Here is a 22733-nt window from a genome sequence, read left to right as displayed (position 1 = left end):
CAGTGCTCAAACCACTACAGCATACTATCTCTCAGTTACAAGATACTTACGGTAGCAATTTTTAGCAGAAAACATATTGAGACTCAAAGCAATCAAACAAAGATGCATAACAGGAAATATACAATATTATTATACCAAAAAAAGTTGCATGAACATATTTCATCATCCAAGTTGTTTCCATCACAATCGACTCATATTCAAGATGGCAAAAGGAAGCGAAGCAATAGGTAGATCTCTGCCCCTTCCAATAAATAGTAAGAGGAGTGTAACTTCTTAAGGACTATAAAGCATATGATTGTTCATTCCATGGTACATATTATACAATCATAAAACTAGAACAGGGCTGAAACCATCTGTCTAATCTTGATTTTGCTATCAATGAAAATTATTTCTGTTTTACTATGGTTCTAGTAACTTTCCAAACTGATATTTTGTTGTTGTTGTTGTTGTTGTTGCCAATAAGAACACTCTTAAGACCATAAGAAAAGGCATTTTGGATCAGACCGAAGGCTTATCTAGTCCAGTATTTCTTTCACATGGCAACCAGTCAGTTGCCTATGGGACACCTACCAGCAGGACATGAGCAAAAATCCACTGTTCTTTGCATTTTCTGGGCTTGGTTAATTTGTGAAATCATGATTTGAAGAAACAGCTAACCAGTTTACTTAGCTTATATCTCCAGCCATGATATGCATTCAGGCCCCACAATGTCAGAAAATCCTCTCAGCGAGAACAAAAATTGTGCCTTTCCCCATTTCCCCAATTTCAAATCAGCAACCATAAAACCAAAACTCACCAGGTTCAATGGATCCCTTGATAGTCCCAATAACATTGTATATCCGTGTAATCTGACTGACTGTGTGAATGTGCATTTGGACTTTTCTAAATAAAAAAAGAAAAAGAAAAAAGTGTGATAACATTGAAAAAGCATATGATCACCAATTGAATTCACCTGATACTCCATAGAAATAGTGGCTTGTGTATTGGCAGGCGTGTGGGGTAGGACTGGCACTGTTCAGTGGTTGAATGTTAGTTGAGACTAGCATTTGGATTTAGGTCACAGAACCACAGAAATGATAATATATTTGTTTGGTGGCAAAGAGTGTGAGTTGGCAGAAGTGATCCAACTGACCTTGTGGAGTAGATGCCTGAAAACCCAGGCCCGACATTATAGGACACATTCAGGTTTCCCTTCCAAGTCTCATCTGGAGCTTTTGATCCTCCCATGAACCTGTGGCAGTAAAATTCAGGCCAACAACATCTGTGAGGTCACTTCACAGAAAGAGTTACCACCTCTTTAATACACTGTTTCCTAAATTAGAAAGTGGGAGGGACCCAAAACTTAATTATGGGTAGCTTAGGGGAAGATCAGCAGCTTGTAATTAAATATAATTCCCTATATTTCTGACATTCAGGTAGGAGTGCCTATTATGACATTACCCCTACATAAGAATGTATCCACAGGTACGAGGGAACCTCAAGGTTTGGAGAAGAACAAAACAATCTTCAGAGGAAGAAAAAGGCCTATAAGGAAATGAAGATACTCAGTTCAATAAGCATGCTCTGTGAACATAGGATACTAACTGAAGTGCAGCATATACCGCCCCTTTTAGCTCTGGGTTGGGGGCAGGGCAGCCTCACTGGCAGCCCTGCAGCCCCAATCTGGACTTTTTCCAGGCCACGGAGAAGTGGTAAAATGGTGCTTCTCCGTGGTGCGGAAAAGGTGTGTCCTTGGGGCTTCATGCCCCTGGTCACCCCAGGAGCCGCAGCCATGGCAGAAAGGGGCCACCTGGTCCCTTTCTCTCTGGTGTCATTCCCGCAGCCACTTGGTGGCTGTGGGAATGAGGTGCACACCCTGAAGGAGCTCCATTTCGGAGCTCCTTCTCACATGACAGCCAGGGTGGCATAAGTGGCCTGGGGCAGCACAGAGACATCACACACATGCCGCACCACTCCGTTTGGATGCAGCACGTATGTGACATAATCATGGCAGCCCCTGTGCAGATTAGAGGCTGCCATGATTATGGCACCACCACGTACTAGGGTTATGAGGCATGCGGACACTCTGCCCTCAGGCAACCCTAGTACATGGCCAGGCGGTACAAAGCGCCGGTCTGGATTATGCCTGAGTAAGAATGGAGAAATATACCACACAACCATCTCTCATTATTCATTGCATGCTTTTGGCTTCCTCAGACCATTCTGGAAAGGAATGGGCCTCATTTGTTTAACTGTATTTTTGAGATGGACAGAATTCTAGATGGATAGACTCTGTTATGAATTTATAGGACCTAGGAAGAGCAGTGAATGATAAGGAGTCTTGGAGATATCTCATCTACAGGGCTGCCATGAGCTGGGATTAACTTGAGGGCAGTTAACAACAAATATCTGTGAACCATGAGATTCTCCCCAAGACTGTTGTTCACCATCACCACCACCATCATCACTACCCAGCCTTCTTCAAAGCAATTTAGAAAAGTTAAAACAGATACAACCCCTGTCTGCATGGGCTAGAATATTCCAGGAGCAGCCCCAAGTATTCTAGCCCTAGTGCTGCCCTGATATCCCTCCCCCCCCCATTACCTGGCACTCCTGTTGCAATGCCAGGTGGCTATTTGTATGTGTGTCCCACTGTGCTGTGCACCACCACTGCCGGGGGTTAGTTTGCTTCAAGGTCAAAACAAAGCATTCAGCATCAATCACATAGCTGGGTGTCTCATTCTGACCTCAGATCAAGCAACTTAAGGCAACAGCGGTGGTGCCAAATGTCACAGCAGGACTTATGTGTGAACAACCTGACATTGCAAGTGAGGGTTCTGGATCTTCCAAGAAGATCTGGAGCAAAACATGATTTTTTAAATTCCATTTTAAGTGGGGTATACCCAGGTTTGGTGCTGAACGGCCTGGATGTCATCCAGAGTGCTTGCATTAGAACTGGGGTTTGGGCCATTCGTTGTCTGGACTCCTTGCCAAGAGGATGAAGGAGGGCATTTTATTTGTCCCATTCAGACAGGGCCACAGCTAAACATCACAAGAAAGTTAAAAACTTTCCTCAATTAGATTGTCTCAGAATTCTTTCTAGTTTCATCTTCCAATATAAATAATTTGTTTGGTTTAAAAAAACAAAACAGGCTAATTCACGTTAAACTAATAGTATAAAACAGCCCTGTTTTCGACAAAGATGGTCAATGATTGCAAAATCTACATACCGTAGTAACATTTCAGCATCATGGTAGCCAATGGGATGAACCGGGATTTTGGGAATCCCTACTCCATCATTCATCTCATACCTGAAGGTGTATTCTAAGAAACCAAGAAGAGTTTCTGAAATAACCAGGATGTTACTTTCTTGCAACACTCCATGTCAGTACTTGGCATCAACTGCCATGGCTGATGCATGTCCTCAATCCTCCTTATATTATTTTAATCAGGGGTGGGGAAAATGTGGCCCACAGTCTGCCTGTGGCACCCCAATGGAATTTTTGTGGCCCACAGGAGCCCCCACAAGTAAAATAAAGTTGCTCCCAAATACCCACTAGGATAAATAGGCCCAATACACATCGCTAGAAAGTGGTGTCCAGGCAGCAATAGTAGGGCTCGGGAGCACGCACCAACCACACGCTCCCGAGCCCTACTACGTGCGGGCGGCACCACTGTGCGGCACCGGCCACACAGGAGGCGTAGAAATGATGTGTGGGCGTCCGAGCGCCCACATATCTTTTAGCAAAAATGGCGTCATAAGGGCTGTGTCATAGCCCTTATGACGCCGCAAAAAAGAATCTGCTTTAGGCGGCTTCTTTTTTGCTGTACAGCTGTGCCATGCGGTCTGGTTGCTGCGGCAATGTTGCACAGCAAAAAGGGCCAGTGTTTCACTGCTGGTCTGTACTGCACCATAGATAACGTTTTCATCATGTTTTTGGCCCCCAAGCCATTTTAGGAGAGGTCTGTTTTCTAAAACAAGAAGTGAACAGCATGTGTTTTCCAATTACAGGTTGAGTTTGTTTCATGCATAAAATTATTTAAAATATTGTATATAAAATTATCTTCAGACTATGTGTTTAAGCTGCATACAAAACATAAATTAATTTCATGTTTAGACTTGGGTCCCATCTCCAAGATATTTCATTAAGCAAAAGCAAATATTCCAAAATCCAAAATAAAATAAAATAAAATAAAAATCTGAAATCCAAACATTCTGGGTAAGACTCAACTTGTACCTTTATTGGGCCAACTACAAAGCACAAAATAGATCCTGCAAGCTTTTGAAGCTTTGTTGGTTTCTTGATCAGGCAAAGATGTTAAAAATCATACAGGAGAGAAAAAGGGACAACCTACATTTTGTCTCAGATATTATTTCTGTTTTCAGTGAAGATGGTTTAGAAAGATATCAGTGGAGGCAAAGACCACTTTCCTTCTTGGCCAAGCGAGGACAGGGACAAAGCAACATAAAACATAGGCAATAAAATTTCAAAAAGCAAAGTAACTTGCACTGGGATACAAGCAAACTCTGTTCTGTGAAAGGCTTACTGTCCAGAGTACATCAAATTTCTCAGGAAGTCTCTGCACTGTTAAATCTGGAAGAACTTTTAGATTCTGTATAGGTAGAATTGTAGTCCAAATAAAAAAGTGTTACCTGCCAGACTACAACTCCTAGAATCCCCAGTGCCTCTGCTGACTGGGGATTGTGGGAAATCTCAGGGCCTGGGATGATTCTGAAGTAGCAACCCTAGAGTCACTCACCTTTGGCTGGATAGCCTGGAGTCAGAGGATCTCCTGCCCCATTGAGATTTAACACGTTTCCTCGCTGAACTCCTCCTCCAGGAAGATTCCATCCATCTGGATAAGTTTTGACTCCAGGTGCGCAGTAATCCGCAGGGTCTGAGTAAAGGATAATTCCTTTAGCTCCAGCTAACATGGCATTTTTAACCTACAGAGCAGTTAAAAATTAAGGACATTATCACTCAAGCCCTATTCTTGCTGCAATCGCATTTGTTAATGAAAATGAAAACATACTAGTTTGAGAGCAGTTATTATCACATGTCTCCACATTTCACAACTGGGGCTGCTCCTACCATATTTCACATGGCTTAACACCATCTCCTTGCCCTACACCCCATCGAGCATGCCTTTGGGGGATTATTTTATTTTTAATGCAGCTCTGAAATTATGATAATGTGGTTTAAGTTTTCTTTTAAAAAAGAAAAGAAATAGAAAAAAATTAAGGAAATCAGCCTGTTGGGGGATAGTGAAGGGAAGGGGAGACAGCGAGAGAAGAGGAGACTGACACCACATGACTGCTAATATTGGAACTGTTGTGGCAGCAATATTTCACACCTGAGAATGAATTACCTGTAGTGTAATTTGGAGCTTATTGATGGGATTACCCTGTCAATAAAAACAGATGCCTTCACAGACAAAGCACCTATGGTTTGGAGGTGACACCATGCAATAAAGATAATAATAATAATACGTTTTATTTATAAATCGCTTTTCCGCAGTGATCAAAGTGGTGTACGGGTAAAAACTGCAATGACAGAGTAGATAATACAGAATAAAAATTGCAATACATAAATAAAGCTTCAATAAAAACATTACAGTTATACAAATTAAAACCATTACATCAAATCCAAGCTAGCTGAGTGCAGTCAATAGTACAGTACATATAGGGGGGAGTCACATGATATCAAGGAACATCGGGGAAGGCTTGTCGAAACAAGAAGGTCTTGAGTCTCTTTTTAAGAGATCCAGGGAGGTGGTGGAGCGGAGCTCATCGGGAAGGGTGTTCCAGATCCTAGGGGCCAAGATGGAAAAGGCCCTTTGCGAGGTTGACACATATCTCGCTATTGGGATCCTCAGCAAATTCTTCCCAGCTGACCTGAGTGTGTGGGGTGGATTATATGGGGAGAGGTGGTCTTCCAAGTAACCTGGGCCCAAGCCATTTAGGGCTTTATAGGTTATAACCAACACCTTGTATTGTGCCCAGAAGCAAACAGGCAGCCAATGGAGATCTTGCAAAACCGGTGTTATATGGTCAGCCGTGGAACATCCAATGACCAACCTTGCTGCCATATTCTGCACTAGCTGAAGCTTCCGGGTTTGGTACAAGGGTTGCCCCATGTAGAGCGCATTACAGAAATCCAACCGAGAGGTTACCAGAGCATGTACCACTGTTTCAAGGTCCCCCCGGCCAAGGTAGGGTCGTAGTTGGCGTATCAGCCGAAGCTTCTGACCGTCGCATCCACTTGAGAAGTCAACTGGAGCGACGAGTCCAAAAGCACCCCCAAACTGCGAACTGAGTCCTTCAGGGTGAGCATGACCCCATTCAGGACAGGTGGGCAAATTTCACCACCCAGATTGGGAGTGCCTATCACTAGTACTTCTGTTTTCTCTGGATTCAAACTGAGTTTGTTTTTCCTCATCCAGCCCATTACCAACTCCAAGCAGGCATTTAGAGGAGAGATGCCATCCCTAGTCACTGCATCAGTCAGAGATACAGAGAAACATATTTGGGTGTCATCAGTGTACTGATAACACCATGCCCCATGTCTCCGGATGATCTCTCCCAGTGGTTTCATGTAAATGTTGAATAGCATGGGGGACAGAATAGCTCCTTGACGGACACCAGATGTAAGTTCCCTCTTATTGGAGCAAATGTCCCCAGCTGCACCATCTGGAATCTACCCGAGAGGTAGGAATGGAACCACTGGAGCGCAGTGCCTCCAATACTTAACTCCCTAAGGTGTTCCAGAAGGATACCATGATCAATGGTATCGAAAGCCACTGAGATGTCCAAAAGCACTAACAGGGACATGCTTCCCCTGTCCATGCCCAGACGGAGATCATTGACTAAGGCGACCATGGCAGTCTCAACTCCATAGCCCGCCCGGAAGCCAGTTTGAAATGGGTCTACAAAATCTGTTTCTTCCAAGATCCCCTGAAGCTGGAAAGCAACTGCTCTCTCGATCACCTTCCCCAGAAAAGGCAGCAGTGACACAGGACGATAGTTATTCCGAATCAGGGAGTCCAGGGAGGGCTTTTTTTAGCAGAGGTTTTACTACTGCTGATTTTAAGCTAGATGGAAAACGCCCCTCCCTGAAGGATGAATTAATTATAAGGCGTAACATAGAGGTTACCGCCGTTCCCCCCTGGGCCGCCAGCTATGAAGGACAGGGATCGAGAGAGCATGTTGTCTTGCTAACACTTCGGAGAATCTTGTCCACTTCCTCGGTACTCACAAACTCAAAGTGAAAGATTGGCAAAGGTGATATTTTCCAACTGTAATTGTGGTTTAAAAGCTGCATGTAGTAATCTCCTAAGGAGCTGTTTTCAAAATGAATCTTCTCATCATAACCCAAGAAGAAACAACAGTATCTCATATTCATGTCATTGCATGTCAATTTTAATTTCAAGGCACTCATTGAATTTTGACTAGAATCTCCCCAATACGCATCAGCCTCCCTCAACCTGGCACCCTCAATATATGTGGGAACTACATAGCCCCTTAAAAGTTTTCACAAAAAATAAATAAATCCACATGCCAATGATTTGGAAGCCACCAACTCAAACTGGGTGGAAAGGCAAAAATAATGTCAGAAAGAAGATGACCACTTACTTTGTTTCCTCTGAATATTTTCCCATACCGGGCAATGACAATCTTTCCTGTGCAGTTGATTCCCATCTTCCGCTCTAGCGTGAAAAAATCTTCAGTGCGTCCATAGTTTGCATACACCAAATCTGCCTTTTCAGTAGTAGAAACAAACAAATGTTAAAAATGCAATTGATCTGTTTGTGAACTCATATGGTCTCTAGCACTGCTACTATGTAACATCAGAGTGTGGTCAAGATGGCAAAAGATAATCATGAAGGAAGAACACACAAACTAGAAAAGGCTGCACCAGTTTGCTTTTGCCTAACTCTACTGGGAAGGGCAAGATTCTGCTGCCCTTCTCCCTTTGAGTGTGTTAGCAAGATTGGATTTTTTCAAAAAGAGCCCTAAATCCTCACAACTAAAATACATTGGTGGAGGTAATTGGATGTGTCCACCCTAGCTTTGTTGAGCATAGAGGTCTCTAAGAAGCCTTAACAGCCTTAGTGTGGGTGACATTCTTTCTTATGACCCTATATGGAAGGGCATGATGGGAATTGACCAAAGTCTTCCATAAGTGCAAAGTGAGCACATCATTTATGCAGTGGAGCCCAGTTAGGAGTGGTCAACAGGAAGAGTCCTTCACACCTTTGAACGGATTTATGACACTTGGATGTTTTGCAGGCCACAGCTATTCCAGCACAGATGGCCTTTTCTCACTGCAGAGGCTGACTACAGATGAAGCAATCTTTAATGTGTAAATTTGGTTTTTACTTTGAAGTAGAAAAGCAAGCCTCTGCTGAAGGCAGGGCAAAAGCCTATTTAAGACCCTGCAGGTTCTTTGCTTTGGGTTGTGTGCCTTAGAATTCAGACAGGCTTCTTGTCAGTTTGAGTTCTGATACAGTTCCAATCCATTTTCCCTCCCCTTTATCCTTACTATCCATGCAGCAACTACACTGAATTCCATGGGATATCTTAGAGGTGAGTATAGCCCTCAGTGATGCTTTTTGTTCTTGGCCACTTTCCTCTCTTTATTCTATTAGCCTCAAAAGAATGTGTGAGTGTAAGTGTGTGCATGTGTTCCTATCCTATCAATAACATTAGACTTCAATTAAAAGAATTTTCCTCTGCATCATTCATTTGGAGTTGCCCAGTCTCTTCGTAGACACTATGGGATTTGGTCTCTAAAGGTACTTGTAAGAAACCCTCCCCTCAGCAAATTGAGCTAATAAAAAAATCCCTAATTAGAATAATTCTTACAAGTTCAAACTTTTTGCACTTTAAAATCAATATTCAGGAATTCAAGTAAGCTGAAGACAAAGGGTGAAAGTGGGATGGTGAAAGAGAAGTTGGATCATTTTAAAAGCAACTAAGAAAGCAAGACAGCAGATAATTAACCAGAGGCAGGAGAGCTAAAGGGCACACTGTTTTACCCATAATATTATCATTTGGGACATTCTATGAATTTTCTTCATTTTAAAAGGCTGAAATGTCTCTTTTTGGCTTCATTACTGGCAGTAAGAGCGTTGAGCTAAAGGATACTTTCTCCATACAAGTTTGAGTTCCTGTCTACAGTCTGAGTCTTCCTTATTTGGAATTCCAAAATCCAAAATATTTTAAAAAAACTTTTTTCATGGGTTGCTAAGTTAGTGATACCTTTGCTTTCTGATGTGTCAGTGTACACAAACACTTTGTTTCATGCACAAAATGGTGACAAATATTGTATAAAATTACCTTCAGACTAGGTTTCAAAGATATAGCCATGTTAGTCTGTAGACTCAGTGTGTAGAGAGATTTTGTAGCCCCTTTGAGACTAACTGAAAGAAAGAAGTTGGCAGTGTGAGCTTTTGTAGACTTAAGGCTACTTCCCCAGATGCATTTGGTCAGGTTATGTGTATAAGGTACATATGAAATGTACATGAATTTTGTGTTTAGACATGGGTCCCATCTCCAAGATTATGAATGTATAAGCAAATACAGGTATTCCGAAATCCAGTAAATCTGAAATCCAAAACACTTTTGGTCCCAAGCATTTCAGATAAGGGAGACTCAACCTGTACTGGCCCACGGTGCTTGACTTTGGTATTGGAAACAGCAATGTTAATGTAATGTAGTGATGAGAACTGTACATTGAGGACCTATCTTGTCAGAGCTGAGAGACTTCCACTGGTTCCTGGCCTAATTCCAAGCTCACTTTAAAGTGTTATGGCTTGGAACTAGGGCTGGCAGTTCAGGATCATCCCAGGTCCTGAGATTTCTGGGCAAAAACCTGACACGTAAGCACAGTCCCTGACAGTGTGATTAAGAATTATGTTTTAAGTACCAACCATAGTTACTCAGAGCTTATCATTCAAACATACACACACAAACACACCTAATGTATTTTTTCTTTTGAAAAATAAGATAAAAATCTTAGTTTAAAAGAGCTGTTCCCAATTTAAAGTGAAATGAGAGGATTGTTTCTCCTAATTTACAATGGGAGACAGGATAAAGACCATTTAATCTAGATAGGCAACTTGAAAGCACATACACACATAATCTAATCTTCTTGCTTCAAGCCAGAAGGTGGATGCAGAGCAGGATGCAGAGCAAAGGGCGGGATGGGAGGGTGTGGAATCAGCCCTGGTGCCACTATGACTGGGAGGGAAGGAGGAAACTAAGTAAATATGTAGACCCCACTAAAGAGTCTTTGCAAGTTTGCAAGAACCAGTCAACTCACCCTTGTAAACCATAGGAAGCAGCTGCTCTCTTATCTAAGTTGGAGATTTGCACACAGTCCTTTCCTCCTGCCTGCAAATGATCCCCCCCCCCAGCTTTAGAATTTACATCCTCATCTCCCATTTGGCCCATGTCTGCATGGGCCAAATAACACATCCTCCCCCATCATCGAGGTGATCAGTTTTGATGATGCAGAACCCAATCTCCAGTTCTGGTGCAAACTGTCCAGACAACATACAGCCAGTTCAGCACCAAACCTTCCGTATACTACCCTTAACACTGATGATAGAAACTTTTGCTCTGGATCATCCCAGAAGATCTGGTGCTCTCCAGAGTGACTCTGGGTGGCTGTTTGCAATATGTCCTACTTTGCCACCCACTGCCACTACCACTGTTGTGAGTCACTCCCTCTGAGGTCCGAATGAGGCGCCCAGCCATGTGATTGATGGTAGGTTCCTTGTTTTCAGCCTCAGAGGGAGCAACTTGCACTGGTGACAAAAGTACCAGATGGCACAGTGGGGCACATATGTGAACAGTCACCCAGTGTCACTCTAGAGTGGGCCAGTAATGGCTTGGGGGCGGGGTATCAGAGCAGTTTTGAGGCCAGAATACCCCTGGCTGCTCCTGGAGTATTCTGGTCCATTCAAACACTACTCTGGAGATAACCCATGGAAATTGGAGGCATAGGGCCAGGCCCTGAGATCTGGCACTCTTACTTAGAGAGCAGTAACTCAGGTACCCACACACTTGTGTATGTGAGTGTGTGTGTGTGTGTGTGTGTGTGTGGGGTTGCTGACCATACCAGGTGACAGTCCAGAAAAGGTGACACCTGGCTGATAGTGCACGGCAACAAGATGAGAAGGTGTGCCATTTTGATCCTACCCCCTGGAAGCTCTGCCCCCTGCCCCAGGTACCTGGTTCCTATCTTGGAATTATGTCCTGAAAACAGCTCACCTGGCAACTGCCATTATTTTTTTCAGCACCAAGCAAAGGTTTTTTTTATTTAACCAAGGAAGGGTTTTTAAAAATTCCAGATTTAGCTTTTCTTCTGCTTCTAATAATTAGGCTTTTGTTTTGCTTGCTTTGTGACAATGCATACATTTCATTACTTAAATGGCCACTGTGTAAACCAGGCAGGAAAGCCCTGATCCTGACAGGTGCTATAGAAATCTATTATAATATATATGTATGTGTGTGTTTAAAAAGCAGATTAAAGTAAACAGAAACAGATTTTTTGCTGTACTACATGAAGTCAAAGCTCACAGGAGAAATGAAGTCAAATTCCTATTAAGGACTATTGTTTTCCCAATTACACACACACACACCACACACACACACACACACACACATATACATCCACACTGCTAGAAGGGTAAAATGTACACAGGAAAACATGAAAAATACTGAGAAATGGAGCTCACTATTTTTACAGACATTCTACTTTGAAAAAGTGACTATTATGGGACAGGATGTGGCCAAGTTATCAGAAGGTGTCAGAAGAAGTCTATGCCAAGAACAAAGAGAGGAGTTTTTTAGGGTAAAGTTATATTAGTTTAGCTACACTGTGGTTGATGTACGTGGCCTGTTTACTAGATTACACCATTGCACAACCAGTTGTACAATTCACATTGTTCAATGGCTGATAAGACTGAAGATAAAGTACACTCAGGGATACATGTATATGATATCTTAAATGCCCTTATCATTTTTCAGTTGTCATCATTTTTATTAGGTTGTACAGGGTGCCTTAGGTTGATTGTGATTCTGAAAATATAGCTGTTGTGCCAAGCAGAGACATGTTTTAACAGCTACAGTGGCAGAACCTAAGGTACTCTGTGCAACCTATTAAAAACGATGACAACTGTCATAAGAATATTTATACTGATGTATGTCTCTAATAGGATTCTAGATCTGGAGCCCTTTCATAGAATCATAGAATGAGTCAAAAGAGACCATAAGGGCCATCCAATCCAACCCTCTGCCAAAGAGGAATACACAGTCAAAGCACTCTCGACAGCCTCTGTTTAAAAAACCCAAAGGAGACACCACCATGCTCCAGAGCAGTGTGTGCCACTATCAAACAGCTCTTACTGTGAGGAAGTTCTTCCTAATGTTTAAGTGGAATCTTTTTTCCATCATTTGCATCCACTGCTCCATGTCCCATTCTCTGGAGCAGCAGAAAACAAGCTTGCTCCATCCTCAATATGACACCCCTCCGAATATTGTGTACTGATTGCAATGGAATTAGAATGGAGTAAAAAAAACATATTTGTATATCACCATATTTTCTAAACCTGTGCAATCCATGGCTATTAGATGTTATGATGAGTCTTTCTCACTCAGGGGGCTTTAAGAATTTCTGACCTCACTATTAAGCAGAATGTAGAATCTGTATCAGGCAGCAGGAGCTGAAGGCCAAGACACGAACACAGTGCCATGGGACATACACTGTGTTGCCTAAGGCCTTGTCTATATTAACCAGGATACAGCTCAGAGTATCCTGGACCTGCAGCTACCCTGACCTGCCTCCATTACCTTGACCTCCATTACTGTGCACTGGTGGCTGTCTGCACAGGTTTCCCACTGGGCCATCATGCACATTCAGGGCTGTGGGTTGATCACTTCTCAGGTCAGAATTATGGATTCAGCAAAGATCATATGTTGGGCACCTCGTTCTGACCTCAGAACAAGTGACCCACAGTGGCAGCAGATGTGCTAGGCAGCCAAATAGAATGCTCATGCAGACAGACACTTCCACACAGAAACAGAGGGCTTCAGATTTTCCTAGAGGTTTCAGAGCAACGGGTGACTCTGAAAATTAATTTTAACATAGTTATTCCCCAGTTCTGGTAGGGAACATGTCAGACATCATCCAGACTGCCTGCACCAGAAATGGAGTTTGGGATGTGTGTCATCCAAACAGGACAGTACCAGAATAGCAGGGAAATGGGCATTTTGGCCTGCGCAGACAGGACCTACACTAGCCTCCCACCACAAGTGGGAGATTGCAACAGGACGCAGTGGAAGAAGGAAACTGTACTGTTGCCAGGGCTGAAGTAATATCCTGTTATCACTTCAGTCAGCTTTTATATTTGAGATAGGGAAGGGCCACTTTTGATCTGCCTTAAGCTGCAAAATGTCTTGGACTAACCTTGGCTTCAAGAAACCATAAATGAATTAATGTATCAATACATAATACTATGTATTCATATGATACTTTCCTATTCTGAGGCAGAATGTGGTGATGTCCAAGATGAATCAGAAGTTGGAAATTTTGGGTTTTTCGACTACAATTGCCAGAATATCCCAGCTTCCACAAAACAATCTAGCTTGGATTCTAGAAGGTGTAGTCCCAAAAGGTAACATCTCCAGGCTTTGAAATGAATAACAGGATTGTCATCCCACTTTGGAATTGTTTGGGAACATCTCTTGGGAATCCACTATCCACTGTTGAGGGCAGAGCTTCTCGTCAGGCAGATCTTTGGTCCGACCCATCTTTTTTTTTTTTAAACTCCTTTCCCTTCCTTGAACTTGAATAACACAGTTTATGGAAATCTGCTTCTTCAGCCCTTACCACTGGTGTGCCTTGTGCTGAAAATGCATTATAAGGTGGTAGGATTCCAGAGACATCTTCATATCCTGGAGGGGGGAGCTCAGAAAGTGATGTCTTGAAAATCTGGTCAGAAGAGAAGAAATTAAAAACACAAGGCAGAGGAGCTTTTCCCCCCACATAAATTCAACACACTGGCAAAGTTTCATAAAACTGACATTTCTCTCTTAGAATTTCAAAGAGGTTGAAGTTCTGGTGCTGAAGTTCAGCTTGGTTGCGTTAAACAAAAATGGTTGGTGACAATCCTGCTACAATTAAATGTCTTCTATGATCAGATATCTCCAATGTAACCCCATCCAAGCATTTTCAGAAGTAAAGCCCTCAGTACTTAATTAGTTGGAGAGACAGCATGGTGTAGTGAAGATCAGGGTTTGAATCCCTGCTTGGCCATGAAACCCATAGGGTGACTTTGGGCCGGTCACGCTTTCTCAGCCTCAGAGAAAGGCAAAGCCAAAGCCCCTCTCTGAACAAATCTTGCCAAGAAAACCCCATAAGCGGTTCACCTTAGGGTTGCCAGAAATGGCATGAAGACACACAACAGCAAATGTAATTAGTTATTTTCCTTTCTTCCAATTAGCTTCAGACAACATACATGATTCTCCTCCCTCTTGCCTTATCCTTATTGCACAACAATTCTATGAGGTAGGCCAGTCTGAGTGTGTCTAGTCCAAAATCTCCTAGTACGTCTCATGGCTTAGGAGAAATATAAACCTGGATATCCCATGTCTCCATCCATGTCTCTAACAACTACTCCATACTGCTGCCTTAGTGTTAATCTCCTTCCCCCTTGTGCAACAATACAGCCATTTAGGCCTAATGGGTTTTCAAATTTCACTGCAAGTTCTTCCCACCACTCTGTCTTTTGTTAGGCTCACATACAGAAGACAGAACATTCTGGCCTCTTCTTTACCTCATTTCCCTGTTCATCTATAATGGCAATATAGTTGGGGGTGCTTTGATTCGGGTAGGAAAGTAGGACATCATAATGAACCAACTCGGCTGTATCCAAGCCAAAGTCCTTCCACTGAGCCTGAATCTGTCTTGCCAGGCGAAGATTTTGTTCTGTTCCTGCTACATGTGGGAACTTGGTGAAAGCACTAAAAGAAGCACAGAATAGGACCAGGTAAGCAAAGGGAGCTCAAGCAGCTCATATGGGAATGAGCATCTGAGGCTTTTTTTTGGGGGGGGGAGGTTCTGGCCTCTCTTATCCTAAATTGGTGAGGGCATTCCACCACCCTAGAGACCAAACCCCCTGAACCCAAAGAGCAAAAGTAGTTTGCATGCAATTAGCTGTGGGAGAGGAAAGGAAAAGACAGCATCTTGCCTTACCCAGTAGGCTTAGGTAAAAGCAAACTGCTACAGTTTCTCCCAGCTGGTGAGTTCTTCTTCATTAATAACTTTTGTCATCTTGACCATACTCTGATGTTCCTTGGCCACATGTGTCCTGGTTTACATTTGTGAAATATTGAAGGGTATGTAAACGTTTGTTGTTGTTGTGTGCCTTCAAGTCATTTCCAGCTTATGGCGATTCTAGGGTGACTCTACTAAGGGTGTTTCTAGGCCCACGAGTATGTGACTCACTCAAGGTCACCCGCTGAGTTTCTATGGCTAAAAAGGGAATTGTGCCCTGATCTCCAGATTTGTAGTCCAATGTTCAAACCACTATGTCACACTGGCTCTGTAGTGTGGCGTAGAGCAGGGGAATAGGATTCTGGGAGACCAAGGCCCAGTACACACTGGCACTGAAAGGCCTCCCCTCTTTGCTGTGCAGCATTGCCACAGCAACCAAATCACAGGGAAACACTGTGCAGCAAAAAAAGAAACCACCTAGAGTGGCTTCTTTTTTGTGGCGTCGTAAGGGTTCCGACACAATCCTGTGATGCCACTTCCTCTAAAAGATGTGTGGGTGCTCAGACACCCACATATCATCTATACGCCTCCCGTGTGGGCACTGCCGTTCAGTAATGGCACCACCCGCATGTCATAGGGCTCGGGAGCACGCAGTTGGTGCACACTCCTGCGCCCTACTATCTCTGCCAGAACACTGCTTCCTAGCAGTGTGTACCAGGCCCAAGATTCAAATCCCTGCTCAGCCAGCAAAACCCACTAGGTGACCTTAGGAAAGTCACACACTCTCAGTCTCAGAAAACCCTGCAGTAGGTTCGCCTTAGACTTGCCATAAGTTAGAAAGACCTGAAGTTACACAACAATAACAACAATAACAGCAAACATTTACACATCCTTCAGCATTTCACAGATGTAAACCAGGACATGTGTGGCCAAGGAATATCACAGTAAGGCCAAGATGACAACAGTTATTAATGAAGAAGAACTCACAAGCTGGGAGAGACTGGAGCAGTTTGCTTTTGCCTGAGTCTACTGCAAAGGGCAAGATTCTGTCTCCTCCCCTCCTCTCCCCCAGTTAATTGCAACAACTTGAAGGAACAAAACAAGAACAAAAACAACAGCAATGTAAATGTTTTCCCATAATTTTTTTTAATTTAAAATCTTATTTTACTAGGAAAAACACAGAAAACAAACCAACAGATAAAGGAAAACAACAAAACCAAGGTTTGACTCATACTCAGATTAATGTTTGATTCTGTTTCAATATGAAAGAGAGAAAGGCAACAGCAGCATTACAACCAGGAATCATTGTCATTCACATGCATGTGCCTCCAACTCCAAGTCACCTGTCAATGTATAGTAACCTCATGAATTTTGTAGACAAGGAAGACTCAGAGTTAGTTTACTATTGCCTTATTTTGAAATAAAGCTTGCAGCACCTGGTATTCCTTGGCGGTCATCCATCCAAGTACTAACCAGGTCTAAAAATGCTTAGCCTCCAAGATCAGAGAGCTTCAGATGTAAATATATCATGCATTCCAGCATGGCAGGGGATTGGACTTTATGGCCTTTGTGGTCTCTTCCAATTCTATGATTCTATGGTCCAAAAAACACTGCAGAAATAATCCAGTTTGAGGTGGCTTTAACTGCCCTGGCACAATGCTAGGGAATTCTGAAAACAGTAGTTTTATGAGATATTTAGCATTCTCTGTCAGAGAGCTCTGGTGCCACAATAAACTACAGTTCCCAGGATTCCTTAGCACTGAGCCAGGGCAGTCATAGCAGTCTCAAACTACATTATTTCTGCAGTGTGTTTTGGACCTATACTTCTAGCTTTTCCCATAATTAAGATATGAATTAAATTAGAGATAAATTAAAGATAGAAGAGATTTTTACATGATCCAGTCCCAAAATAATTTTTCTCAGTTTTGATGGTGGAATGCATAGAGCTCTATGGAGCGTACTGCTCTATACAACAGCAAACTGGTAAAGTAATGAAAGGAAGGGGGAGACCTTAACTGCTGCCTCAGTTACTTAAATAGAGCAGCTTGGACTATGCCAAGGCACAACACGTCAAGCACATTCAATCAGCATCACCTCCTTTTCGGGGCATCTAAACTAGATTTTCAACTGGTTAATATTTAAACAAGACGGGTGGTGGGTCTGATGTGGGACTTGATAGTGCTGTGGTCAGAAATGGGTCAGGAGAATGGAATGTGAGCCCTGAAAGTCTTCAGGCATGCAACTGCCTTCCTGTTCCATCCTACCCACACCAAGACAGATTGAGCAATTCAATGATTAAGTGATACTCTCTGTAAATAAGAAGCAAAAGAACCCTAAAGGTTAATCAGTGCCAAAGTGGCTGCAACCCCCAGTTGTTGTTCTTACCATATAGGTTCAAACTCTGCGCATGTGCTATGCCAGCACTCTTGTTGTTGTTTTTTACACAGTAACACTGAAGGAAGGCAGAGCAAATCTACTAGTTCTGGGCAACCTATTTCACCAGTCTCTTTATTCCTTTACATCAACAGCGCCTGAAGCCTTTTTCTTCCAGTGGCAGAGATTTCTGGGAAATATCTGCAAAACTCTATAAGCCATGGCTGGAATCTTGTTCATGTCTTACATGTGCATAGGTTCCCCAACAGAAGTAACTAGACATATTCAGCCAATCTGTATTCAGTTTAAGGTTATGGAAGCAAAGCTGCACATGTGGTGCCATTGTGCAAGTAGATGTATACAGTACTGGGTAAAGCATCAGGTTGCTATTTCACAGGCTACAGAATTGATGCAGTTTGACACCACTTTAACTGTCATGGCTCCATCCCATAGAAGCCTTGGATTTGTAGCTTGTTGTAGCACCAGAGCACTCTGACAGGGAAGGTGAAATAGCTCACAAAATTAGAAAACCCAGAATTTCATAGCATCAAGCCATGGCGGTTAAAACAGAGTCACACTTCATTAATTCCGCAGTGCAGATGCAGTCCTAGTGCATCTGGTTGTAAAATGCTGGCATTCAACACAAAGATTCCATAGTGCAACCAACATGTAACTCCACACTTGAACATTTACACAGTGCAATCCTGTTATAGGATCTTGGCCTATACCATCTTTGTTCCGACAGCTGCTGAGGGGTTTGTTTGTGACAGGGCTGACAAATAATTGACTCAAATAATTTACTCAATTTTCTCCCCTTTCCAGGACCATCTTCAAAAATGTTTTAACTTTCTAAGAGTTCTCACAGGGGAGACAAAATATCCCCCATCACCTTTGTCCTTTTCTCCTCAACCATTAGTGGCTGGCAGCAGAGGAAGCAGGGAAGGCAAGCAAAGATCTTGGAGGCCATAGTTTATTATGGATCTTGAGTCTGGTCTCTCCTGTCCACCTGCCATGCAACAGAAACATCAGGAGGATGGAAGAGAAAAGATGAATGACGATCATGGAGACTACAGACTTTAGTCATCCAATCTCTGCTTTTCCCATATTGTAGGAGAGGGAGGAAGTCAAGCAAGGATCATGGAAACTACACTCATTGAAGATTCTCACTTGGTCACATACACACTTCTCTGTAGCTCTTCCTAGCTTGCTGTATTGAACCATTAAGTGCATCCCCTTTTTTAGGGTTTCTCCACCCACTGGGCCAAACCAATAACAGACAGGAGTTACAAATCCAACATTTTCCTCCAGTATTCACTAAATACAAGTCAAGATGGATCCATCCTTTCTATCAGTGTGCTACCGATCCCTCATCAAGCTGCTGTGATGTACAAGTTTGCACAGTACTTTGGATTTTCCCATCTTAAAACTCAAAGATACAGCCGTGTTAGTCTGTAGAATCAGTACATGAGAGATCTTGTAGCATCTTTGAGACTACCATCTTAAAACTGTTTGTCCAAGAAACTTACCGAAGAAAATGCTGGATGTTCTCAGCTTTCATTTCTGTGAGAAGTTGCGTTCTCATATTTTGAAAGGTGTTGACTGTGCTGCTCGATTTATCAAATGATTTCACAGACCAGCCTGCAAAGTGTTAAGAACAAGGAGAAAAATGTCAGAGCCATTCATACAACCACATGGTAGATAGGATTTAATGATATCATCCAAACTACCAAGGTCTTATTTGTTTGCTATGATCACCATCCAAAATGATAGAACGTGGCCTGACTTGTCAACCTTGCTTGTCTGCTACCTGTGTGAGTCTATGTCTTGAAATTGCCTGTCAATTTATACCATCCCCATGAATTTCATGGGATTTTCTTGGACAAGGAATACACAGATGTGTTTTTACTATTTCCTTCATCTGAGATACAGCCTACAGTTCCTAGTAGTCATTGGCAGTATCCCATCCATATACTATACACAGCTGACCCTGTTTAGTTTCCTTTAGCGTGCCTTTAAGACATTTAGACTACCTACAGTGAACAAACAGCCAGAAGATTAAACAGGCACAAATATTATTTAAACGAATGATAGTGGCAGCATTTTTTCTAATGCCAGTTCAGATTTTCTTATGCTCACTTGAAACAGTGTCAATACCTATGCACAAGGGGGAAGGTGTCAGTACTCTCTTTAGATAACCTTGTAAGTAGGCAGCCCAGAATGATCAAAATACTGTGCAAGGAAAATGTTGGATACAGTTATTCAATTCTGAAACTAATCTCTAGGTATAACTATTCCAATCACAAGTTGGTTCAGCTGCCTAATAAACAGATGAAGAAGAGTTCATCTTGTTAGAATACATGGCATGAATGTTCCTTTTTTGCTCAAAAAAAGCAAGGAGGGGTTATCAAGGGAAGCTCTAGCAGGAAAATTGGTCAACTATGTTCCATTTCAGAGTTTGGAAAAGTTATCCTTTTTGACTTCAGTTCATAGAATCCACCAACCAACAGGGCCAGTGGCTATGCTGACTGGTGGATTCTGGGAGTCAGATCAAAAGTAACTTTACCAAGGTCTGCTCCAACCTGTCATTTATGTGTTTGTATGTGCCTTCCTGTTGCCTGTCAACATATCGTGGCCCTATGCGTTTCACAGGCAAGGAAATTGTTTGCAAAATAGTTTACATTGGTATAACTGTGTTTTTGCAATCCTGAATAAGATGCTGCCCTTGTACAATCTGTAAGAAAGCACAAAGCACTTGTATAAAAACATTTACACCAGTATAAAACCATAACTGGATTTCAGGTACAGAATGCAATGGGTGGTATAAAGTACGGTAAACTTTATTTGTGCTTTCATAGTTAAATTTGATCAGTGTTGTTGTTGTTAACAGCCTTCAAGTTGACTTCAACCCATGGCAACACTATGAATGTGAATCCTCCAAGTCACCCATGCTATTTCTCAACTGTCCTGCTCAGGTTTTGTAGACTCAAGGACATGGCTTCCATGACTGAATCTATCCATCTAAAATGCGATCTTCCTCTTTTCCTACTGCCCTCCACCTTTCCAAGTATTACTTTCTTTTCTAGTGAATCATGTCTTCTCATGAGATGACCAAAGTATGACAACCTCAATTTAGTCATCTTGGCTTCTAGGGAGCATTCTGCCCTGATTTGCTCTTGGGCCCAATCCTTTGTCTTTTTAGCAGTCCACAGTACCCGCAGGATTCTTCTCCGGTACCACATCTCAAATAAGTTGATTATCTTACTATCAGCTTTCTTCACAGTCCAGCATTCACAACAATATGTAGAAATGTGGAATACTATGGTGTGTTATATATATATTCAGTGTTACACAAATGTAAATGAGAAGAAGTTGGCAGCATGAGCTTTTGTAGACCTAGGGGCTGAACAGACCACCCCTTTCAGTGCCGGATAGAGGCTGTGGCAACTACATGCTGTGGCCCCAATCTAGCATTTCTGTGGCACAAAAAGGAACTGCAAAAAGTGGCCCCTTTTTTGCACCATGCAAAGAGTACCTTTACTGCTGTGGCAGCACCTTCTGGCACTCCTTTTGCCGCTGTGTCATCTGGACGCAGCACCAAAGGAGCACTGTAACACCACCCGCCATGCGGTCAGGCACACAGTGTGACGGCAGACTCAGGGCAGCATTGGGACATGAATCGTGTAGATGTCACACCTAGGGTTGCCATAACCCGGCGGCCCCCATGCCATTCACGGTTTCGGGGGGCCCCTCCCGGTCACGGTCCAGTTTGGGCCACCACCCGTGCCTTGTTCCCGGTTTGGGGGGTCCGCTCCGGCCATTGCCGCTGCCGCTAATGCGGCAGCTGCGCCGCCGACCCACCTCCTCCTCCGGCTCCACCTTCCTCCTCTTCCTCGGCAGGCCGGCGGCAGAAGCGCCGCTGCCACCGCGCCCCCACTGGGAGGGCTTGCGTGCTGCCCAGGCCTCAGTAGGGGCCAGTGGCAGCGCACGCGCCTGCCCCATTCCCTCTGCGCGCACGCCTGCCCCGCTTCCCTTCCTCCCGTGCCAGCCATCCTAAGCAGGAGGAGGGGGGAGAGAAGGAGGAGGAGGAGGAAGGAGCCAGAGGAAGGGTGCCTGAAGGCCAGGGCAGAATTGGGCCACAGAAGGAGGAGGAGGAGGAAGAGGAAAGCTGAGTCAGTTGCCATTAGGTCTGCCTTGGTATTTTGGGGGTTTTAAATTATTTTTTATTTTTTAAAATATACAATACTTATTTTATTTATTGTTTAAATTTTTTTATTATTGCTTGTTTTATTTTTTATTTCATTCAATTTTTATTATGCTTGTTTTTATTTTTTATTTCATTAATTTTTATTATTGCTTGTTTTTATTTTATTTTATAATTTTATTATTGCTTGTTTTTGTTTTATTTTATTAATTTTTATACAATATATACACCCCTGCCTTGTTTTTTATTTATTTTCATTATTTTTTATTATAAATATATGCAAGTGCATTTTTTGTGTATTTATGGTGCTTGAATGCTAACAAGTCTGCCTTTCTTGGCCAATTATAGTGATGAGATGATGATATTGATATCAACAAGCCCTGAGGCACGGCCAATGTAACTTGCTGTGATTTTATAACTCATGCGCAGTAAAGAAAACTACAGTCCCTTGACCAAGTACACACTTCTGAGATGTACAGTTGAACCCGAGGACAAGTCCATTTCTGCCATCTGTCTAAGAATAGAGCCAAAATGTCCTCCATTTTGATCATGCCTAAAAAACATCAGTTATATTAACATTTTTTAAAAAAAAAACTCAATTTTTGCGCGTCCTCCATTTTATAAAAATGTGTCCTACATTTGAAAATGTTGCCCACATTTGTCCCGGTTTGGAGGTCCTCACTTATGGCAACCCTAGCCACACCCATACTCTGCCCTGAGGCCATTCTGTACAGCCTCCTAGTCTACTCCAAGATACATATAGTGTACTGTTGCCCCTCCTAATCACGGATCTGAGATCTGCAACCCTCAATAGTGGCGATAACTTTAAGCATTTCTTTGGCAAAGTGCATCTGAACAGTGCACAAAAGAAATGGTGTGACGCCGCATCGGATCGA

The 22733-nt window shown here is 42.8% G+C and overlaps 1 protein-coding gene across 2 annotated transcripts in view; it reads right to left on the bottom strand.

The window, feature by feature from the left end:
- Positions 1-22733, bottom strand: part of LOC121925779 (N-acetylated-alpha-linked acidic dipeptidase 2-like) — a 48101-nt gene that overhangs the window by 17911 nt on the left and 7457 nt on the right. For both annotated transcript variants that reach the window (XM_042458337.1, XM_042458338.1), the window contains exons 2-9: positions 19163-19274; positions 14824-15010; positions 13878-13979; positions 7613-7738; positions 4741-4927; positions 3210-3303; positions 1133-1231; positions 797-882 (exon numbers count right to left, since the gene is read on the bottom strand). In XM_042458337.1, the coding sequence (XP_042314271.1) occupies positions 797-882; positions 1133-1231; positions 3210-3303; positions 4741-4927; positions 7613-7738; positions 13878-13979; positions 14824-15010; positions 19163-19274 (993 nt within the window). The remainder of the gene's footprint in view (positions 1-796; positions 883-1132; positions 1232-3209; positions 3304-4740; positions 4928-7612; positions 7739-13877; positions 13980-14823; positions 15011-19162; positions 19275-22733) is intronic.

The sequence above is a fragment of the Sceloporus undulatus genome, chromosome 3, assembly GCF_019175285.1.
Source record: "Sceloporus undulatus isolate JIND9_A2432 ecotype Alabama chromosome 3, SceUnd_v1.1, whole genome shotgun sequence".
Classification (NCBI taxonomy): Eukaryota; Metazoa; Chordata; class Lepidosauria; order Squamata; family Phrynosomatidae; genus Sceloporus; species Sceloporus undulatus.
This window is presented reverse-complemented; position numbering and strand designations above follow the sequence as displayed.